This window comes from Ictidomys tridecemlineatus, chromosome 10 (assembly GCF_052094955.1).
Source record: "Ictidomys tridecemlineatus isolate mIctTri1 chromosome 10, mIctTri1.hap1, whole genome shotgun sequence".
In the NCBI taxonomy this organism is placed as follows: domain Eukaryota; kingdom Metazoa; phylum Chordata; class Mammalia; order Rodentia; family Sciuridae; genus Ictidomys; species Ictidomys tridecemlineatus.
The window spans coordinates 123,183,304-123,191,668 of NC_135486.1; the positions used below are offsets into that span (position 1 = coordinate 123,183,304).

General features: G+C 39.9%; 1 protein-coding gene across 1 annotated transcript; it reads left to right on the forward strand.

Annotated features, from left to right (window-relative positions):
- The first annotated feature begins 4,876 nt into the window (after positions 1-4,876).
- On the forward strand, positions 4,877-5,874 carry LOC144367490 (uncharacterized). Its single transcript, XM_078024001.1, has one exon. It carries the CDS (start codon positions 4,892-4,894, stop codon positions 5,858-5,860), a length of 969 nt encoding a protein of 322 aa, XP_077880127.1. The 5' UTR covers positions 4,877-4,891; the 3' UTR covers positions 5,861-5,874.
- Positions 5,875-8,365: the final 2,491 nt, after the last annotated feature.

Below are 8,365 nucleotides of genomic sequence, written 5' to 3' on the forward strand. Positions count from 1 at the left end.
TCTACAAGAGAGACAGGTAAGTGGGTTTCTCTGGTAGCAGTGAAGCCAGAGTTAGACAGGCAGTCCATGTAGATAGGTAAATGGAGTCAGGTTGGATCTAGGAGGCCAATTTGAGTGAGTCTGGGAAGTTAGAGATTGTCCCCTGAAGAATCTTATCAAGAACCTGCCCCTGCTCCAACCTGTTGCCTAGGTAACCTGTTCCAAGAATTTCCCCTCCCTACAGGGAGCTATAAGGTTGTTAAGGTATCCTTGGCTACTCCACCCTGCCCTTCCCCCCTTCGTCCCACGTGTTTCCTATCTTTTGGTCCTCCCACCCAGCGAGCATTCTTGGGCCTAGTCACGAGGGAGGAAGCAGAAAGATAAGGGGGAAAAGGCAGGAGAACAAAAGAATCCTAGGACATATAAAAAGGGCAGAACACCTTGCCTCTTAGGATACCAGGAGACTAGCTATGGCTCCCTTCTCCTTCGCAGGAGAAGTCTTATGTTGCCCCTTTTCAAATAAAACCTCAGCATGTTTCTCTAATGTTCAAACTTCACATGTGGGGAAACAGGACTTGTCACCGATAACCGGTGGTATCAGCAGGGCACTCAGATGCCTCTGAACTCTATGTTAAGAAAAATGGAACTGCAGTTCTCTTGATGATAGGACTCATAGTGATGCTGGGTTTTACATGATGAGCTAGTAAATTAGAGTCTATGACAGCAGTACTCACTGGGAATCTTGGCTTTTTGTGGAGCATCCAGAACTTGGGATTTTTATCATGGCAGTATAGCTGGTGTCTATGTAGAGAGCCAGGAACCTTGAATTGTGGAGAGCAGGATTTGCACAGATGGTTACCTCCTCATGGAATGTCAGAAAACAGGATTGAGGGAGGCTTCTGGCTGGAGTGATGATGAGGTACATAGTAAGATGGACCTTAAACAATGGTGAGGATTTTAATTAAGGCAAGGACATTCTAGCCACTCAGAACAGCAAGAACCAAGGTGAAAAGAGAGGTGACAAGTCAGAAAGACACAGGATTTATTTAGAAGAGTGGTTCTTATTATTTATTTATTTATTTATTTGTCTCAGAGGCAGAGAGGCTGAGGCAGGAATATCACTTGAGAGGTCTTGAGTTTGAGACTAGCCTGGACAATAGTACACAATCCCATTTTTTAAAAAAAATTATTCATCATGAAGAGCTTTTATCATAAGGTGACATCAGTTGGTTTTTATTGTTTTGGAAATTGAAATTGAGTAAAGTTTGAGTGACTGTGTCAATTCCCTAATGGCTGCTCAAGGAAGTTGCCACAGATAGTGACTTAAATGATAAAAATTTATTATCTAGGGTCCTGGAGTAAGAAGTCTAAGATGAGTTTCACAGGGCTAAAATGAAGGTATGCCAGACTGCAATCTTTTAATGTCTAGCTCCCAAGATCAACCTCAGCTCCTGGGATTACAGCTGTGCACCACCAATCCTAGGAAAAGATTCTTAGTCATATCTACAAAATCCTTTTTGTCATTTAAGATAATATATTAAAAGGTTCCGCAGATGAAACATGTATATATCTTTGAAAGACCATTATTCTGCTTATCACACTTAGTATATTTATTTAAAAATGATAAACCAGGCACATTGGCACACACTCATAAATCCTAGGGATTTGGCAAGTTGAGGCAAGAGAATCAAAAATTTGAGGAGAGCCTGGGACACTTAGCCAGACCCTGTTTCAAAATAAAACAGAGGGCTCGGGATATAGCTCAGTGGCCCACATCCCTGGGTTCACACCTCAGTACCACAACACACACACACACACAGAGACAGTTATAAATCCATTACAGGTTAAGATAACATTGTTATAAATAATAATTAAAAAAGTGAGAAGAGTGGTATTGTTTTACTCTTTTGCAAATATTTTAAAGTCTAGCATAATAAAATACCAGATTCTTGAAATTTGCTTCTGCATTCCATAAAAAGTTTTCCTTTTATGGACCCTCTGAAAGAGCATCTAGTTCCATAGGGGCTTCTGGATTATACTTTTGATGGTTGTGTTTTGAGTTTGTCTGAGATACAAGGTGTATGTGTGGATGATGACCTTGCAACTATTGTTGTCATATTTATCTCCCACCTATGGTGGCCATTGAGTCCCCAAATGTCTGTAAGTTATACTAACAACAATAAAGGCTTTATGAATTGGAAAATGTGTCACTATGTTGTTTTTTTAATATTTTTTTTAGTTGTAGATGGACACGATATCTTTATTTATTTACTTATTTTTATGTGCTGCTGAGATTCAAACTCAGTTCCTCATGAATGCAAACCAAGTGATCTACCACTGAGCTACAACCCCAGTCCACTATGTTGTTTTTATGTTATTATTTTTGCAGTACTGGGGATTGAACCTAGGGGCTCTTGCATGTTTGGCAAGTTCTCTGCCACTAGGCAAAATCTCTATCTCTCCTTGCCCTTTATTTTATTGTTATTTTGAGACACAAGGTCTGCCTAGATTGCTCAGGTTGGCCTTGAACTTTCCAGGACTCCTTCTGCCTCAGCTTCCCAAGTAGCTGGGATTATATGTATGCCCTACAGCACTGGCTCATCACATGTTTTTATTTATTTATTTATTTATTTATTTATTATATAAATATTAGTTTTAGGTGGACACATTTTCATGTGGTGCTGAGGATCAAACCCAGTGCCTCATGCATGCTAGGCAAGCACTCTACCACTGAGCCACAACCCCAGCCCCTTAGCACATGTTTTTAAATGGAGAAAGATATGATTTAAATTTCCAAGTTATTTTAGTAGAGTCCTGGTAACATTTTGTGGCAAAAAAGAAAAACCACATAATTTTCACATGGAGGGTGAGAGTAAAAAATGTGACATAATGGGGAATTAAGAAAGTAATATTTCAGGGTTGAGCTCTTGAAGCTGAAGAGGTTGCCAAAGATGTTCAGGTGGAAGGTGTGGCTGTGACTGCACAGGGCTATAGGACCATGTAAGTGCTATGGACATGTTGGCATGGACAGGTTCAAGGATGAGTGTTAGAAAATTCACCACACTGGCATCACTCTGCAAACAGGGGGCCACATGGATGGGGTGGGCCTGCTAAAATTACCAAACTGGAAGCTGCTCTGGAGGCCTTTGGAGGATGATATGTGAAACTGTTATGCTCGAATTCGGGACCCCCAAAGACCACCAGAGACCCAAGATTGATGTAAGCAGAAAAGAGGTGTTTATTGCGAGCTAGCTCAGTCCTCCACACACACACAGCAACAGGTGACGCTAAGAGGCCCCGAGCCCAGGTTTTGCAGCAGTTTTATACATTCTTTGGAGAAGGCAGGGACCCCCATATACATCATAGCATCTCCTAGCAAATCATCACACACCGCGGGAAAATCAAATAACAATTCTAAAACATGATTAGCACATTCACTGGAGGGAACAAGTTGGGTAGGAGGATTGGTCACTACAAGAGGGGGATTCATTTAAACTGATTGGTTTAAACCATGAGGATGTCACAAGGGGAGTACATGTCAAACTGCAGGGCTTCTAGTTTAGATATTGGTCACCACACCTAGGTGGAAGCCACCTGGAATTTCAGATATGTGGTTATCTTGGCCTATCTGTGGCTTTTGCGGCTTTCCCGAGAACTGAACAGTTTCCACAGAGCTTTTCTGTAGATTTTTTCTTGACTTTAGGATTACAATAAGTCAGAGGTTAAGTTTCAGAGCAAAATAAGATCCCAAGCAGAATGAAATTGCTTAGGTCTTTCAAAACCAAGTATCATATCATTACCAACACAGAACACAGACCTCCATAATACTTGTAAATAATTTTCAAACTCGTTTCTCTTGTTTTAACAACAAGAATGGTAGCACAGTAAACTTCTATAAAATACCACATGGTAATAAGTTACTAGCGAGGACTTATACTTGGCAAACACAGGTTATTAAGTTCCTATGACACTGAGATGCAATACTGTTACACTGGAGCCTTAATTCTTGCTCAACAGTCAGAGGGGTCTTCGCTGCTCTGGAGTCTGCGTCTTAGCGGTCAGGGCTGTAATTAGCTGGAGGGACTCTTGGCGGCTGAGAACACTTCGGAGTTCATCCTATTCTACAAAGCCAGAGTTGTCCTTTTTGGGACTTAAACTCCTGGTACTTGATTGAGGAAGCACAGAAGTCATGTCCTTGTGCCCATTTGTGAGATTAGCCTAGGGACCTGTATCTCCAGGCACTGGGACAGTGTGCCTGACACTTAGGGAGGCTAGGCACTCAATCTTCTTCTTCTTGTTTTTTCCTTTCTTTCTTATTAAAATTTTGAGTAACTATCATAGTAACTTTAAAATTGAAAATAAGAAACCTAGCTTTTTCTTCCTCAGCAACTTTGCTTCTCTGGTTCCTGCTACCTTGACGCCCAGCTTCCTGTGTCCCCCGTGAGCTTAGGTGCCCGAAGTTTCCTCGCGAGGACACTGGATCACTACTGAAGTAAAAAATGGTGATTTTGCAACTAGGGCTGATGGAACCCACTCAGCGCCTGCCTTGGGGCCCCAGCGTGCAGGAAACAAATGGGAAGAGAAGAACACTGAAGATCAGATCAAAAAGTCTGGGAATAATCCAAGGCAGATCACATCTTACTCTGGACACAAACAGTACAAGCATGAGGAATGTGAAGAAAATCCATGTGAATTTAAACAAGGCAGGAAATCTCTGGTTTCTCTCAAAAGTGTTCAAACACAAATGTTAACATAAGCTGGAGATGGACATTATAAAAGTACAGTATGTGGGAAAGTCTTCAGTCGTTCCAGTTACATTCAAAGACATGAAGAAACTTCTACTGGGTGGCAACTCTATGAATGTAAACAACGTGGAGAGGCCTTTTCTTCTATCACAGGGGTTCAAGGACACATGATAACACATAGTGAAGATAAAACTTTTAAGTGTAAGGTATGTGGAAAAGCCTTTCATTGTCCCTCTTTATTTAGAAGACATGAAAGAATACATTATGGAGAGAAACTCCATGAATGTAAACAAGATGGTCAAACCTTTATTTCACTCACAAATCTTCATAGTCACATGATCATGCACACTGAGAATGCACATTTTAAATATAAAGTATGTGGGAAAGACTTTGCTTATCCCAGTTTATTTAGAATGCATCAGAGAACACACACTGGAGAGAAACCCTACGAATGTAAGCAGTGTGGCAAAGCCTTCACTAAGCCCTCTACCCTTCACTTACATGAACAAACGCACACTGGAGAGAAACCCTACGAATGTAAGCAGTGCGGCAAAGCCTTTGCTAAGTCCTCCACCCTTCACTCCCATGAACAAACTCATACTGGAGAGAAGCCCTATGAATGTAAACAATGTGGAAAAACTTTTGCTACATCCCATCATCTTCACACACATGGAAGAACACATACTGGAGAGAAGCCCTATAAATGTAGACAATGTGGAAAAGCCTACACTACTTCCTCTTACCTTCAAATACATGAACGAACTCATACTGGAGAGAAGCCTTATGCATGTAAGCAGTGTGGCAAAGCCTTCACTCAGTCTTCTACCCTTCACTTACATGAGCGAACTCATACTGGAGAGAAGCCTTATACATGTAACCAGTGTGGAAAAACCTTTGCTAGATCCAGTGACCTTCACATACATGAAAGAATGCATACTGGAGAGAAACCCTATGAATGTAAACAATGTGGAAAAGCCTTTGCTAGATCTAGTGACCTTCAGATACATGGAAGATCACATACTGGAGAAAAACCCTATAAATGTAAACAATGTGGAAAAGCCTTTGCTAGATCCAGTCACCTTCATATACATGAACGAACTCATATGCAGAGAAATCATACTAATGAAAACAATTAGCAAAGTCTTCTGTTTTTACTGCTGCACTCATAAACACATAGGAAGTTTACTGGAGAAAAATCCTTGGAATGTAAATTGTGGTAACTCAATATTCCTTGTCAATTTCAAAGACTAGAAAGGACTCACACTGCAGAATATTTTTTGGGGGTAGGGAGGTGATTTAGTCCAGTGGTGCTCTACCACTGAACCATAATCCCCAGTTCTTTTTACTAAGTCTCTGGGATTACAGGTGCATACCACCATGTCTAACTGAATAACTCTTTAAATGTGAAAATTTGACAACTCATTCCATTTTCCCAGTTGTCTTCAAAGCCATTTCACTCACACTGGAAAAAAAATCCCTGAATGTGTAATGTTTCATTTTTCTTCTCATATATGGAATTACTCATGGAGAGGAGCCCTGTGAATGTGAGAAATGTGGGACACCTTCTAGTTTTGCCAGTTTCTTCTAAGGACTGAGATGATTCTTATTGAATGATTGATTCATGCAAAAATAAATAAATCCTATTCAAGTAAGAAATGTAAAGCCTTCAGATGTTCCATTTTTGTTCAGTTGTATGAAAGAACTCATACTGTAAAAAACCCTGCGGATAAGCAATGTGGGGCAGTATTCAATTTACACAGTTTTCTTCAAATGTCGTGGGGCAAGTCACTCAGAAAATACTGAATCCCAGTTTTGTCAAATTGAAGAGTCTTTATTTCAACCGACCAGGACTTCTTGTTACAGGACTAAGTTATCTCTGCAGGAAAACAGCCTAGAATCTCAACATTTTAGGATATATAAAGGCAAAAACCTCATCCAGGTTGACAGAGCAAGCAGCAAGCAAGCAAGCATGCAAACAGTAATACAAAGTCTGAATAAAGGTTTACAAAGCTATGAGTTTGGTGCATAAGCATCACAGAAGCACAGAGACAACACATATGCTGTTTGTAAAGAGCTTGGGCACAGCGGGGAAGCTGGAGTGAACATGGGCATAGATATCAGGTATGGGAATGACGTTCTACAGCACTGAAGACCCAAAGGAGACTGAGTGGAGGTGAACAGTGTAAATCCAGAGCATGAATTTCTGTTACTTTGTATATGAGTTCTTGGCAATAGAAATTCAGTATGGATTTCAGAACAGAAAAAAAGTAATATTCTCTGACTTAAGATAAAATGCTGTACCTGGGAGTGTTATGTAAGTACCACTCAAGAAGGAGCAACCATATTTTCTTACAGTGAATAATGAAGTACTGAAGTTTTGGAATTAAATCTTAAAAAATAAATATGGAAGAAATAAATCATACTGTGAGGATTTTAAAGCATTTTTTTAATATGAACCTCTACTGGATGCATTTACATGAATTTTTATGCCTATATTCTGGGCAAAATATTAGAATATAATAATTTGTAAATGCATTTATAAGACATTCATATCCTACTGAAGTTGTAACAAATGTTATTGTTCTGTACATTTTTCAAGTTTCCTACAAAACATTTTATCATAATTTGTCTCAGAAGATATTAATCTCTAAGGAAGAACATGAGACTTCTTTTTGACAAATACATAAAACTGGTTCTTCATTTAAGATGCATTAATTTAATGAATAACACACAGCCTGATTGAACAAAGGAATTTTCCAAATTGACTTAATAATCATTCAACATACTGATTCTTGTGTGTCACTGCAGGGTGAACCATATTAAAGCTCTGTGGAAAATTACGAAAAAAAAAAAAGAAAAGAAAAGAAGAACCCTATTTCTATGGCTCAGGATTTTCAGAAAATTGTTTTTGCATAATGTTGTATTGGGGATATATGATCACAACATCCAAGTCTGCTGGATTCCATGTGGTGATCCAGGAAACTAGGTTTCTATAGTAACAGTACTTCTGGGCCCCTCTGAAATTCAGTGACCATTCTTTCTAATGGACTTCCAAGGTTACTTGACTGTATCTGGAGTGCCAAGATTTCTATCTGGGTTTCTATAATATGATATATGCAGTGCTGCTGAGCTCTGTGCAAACATCAGGGATCTGGATACACTTGTAAAACAACAGAGATTGAGGTTCTATAATAGTAGGACTCATAGGGATGCTGACTTTTATATCAGAGAGGGACATAGGTGTCAATAATGGAGGAACTCCCACTGGAGTGCTAGGAAAGTGGACTTTTGTGATGGCAGTACTCACAGTATTATTGACCTCTGTGTGATCATCAGGGAGCTTGACTTTATACTTACCAGATACACTGGGTTGCTGGGTTCTGCATTGAGAGCCAGAGAATGGGGTTCTAGGATGGCAAGTTTTGCAATCCTGAGGATCTTTGTGGAGAGAGAAGAAACTGGATGTCTATGATTTCAGGATTCTCAAGATGCTGGGATTCACATCATGAATTCAGGACTCACAGATTTTCTGTGCTCCTAGAGAAGAGAAAGGGATTCTAAGATGACTGGATAGGCAGCACTTCTTGGTTCTAGGAAGAGGGCCAGGGAACATTATTTCTTTAGATGGCAGAATTCCCAGG

Bases quoted from the DNA above. Each gene is read 5' to 3' on its own strand.
- LOC144367490 (XM_078024001.1), top strand. From the start codon at position 4,892: ATGATAACACATAGTGAAGATAAAACTTTTAAGTGTAAGGTATGTGGA.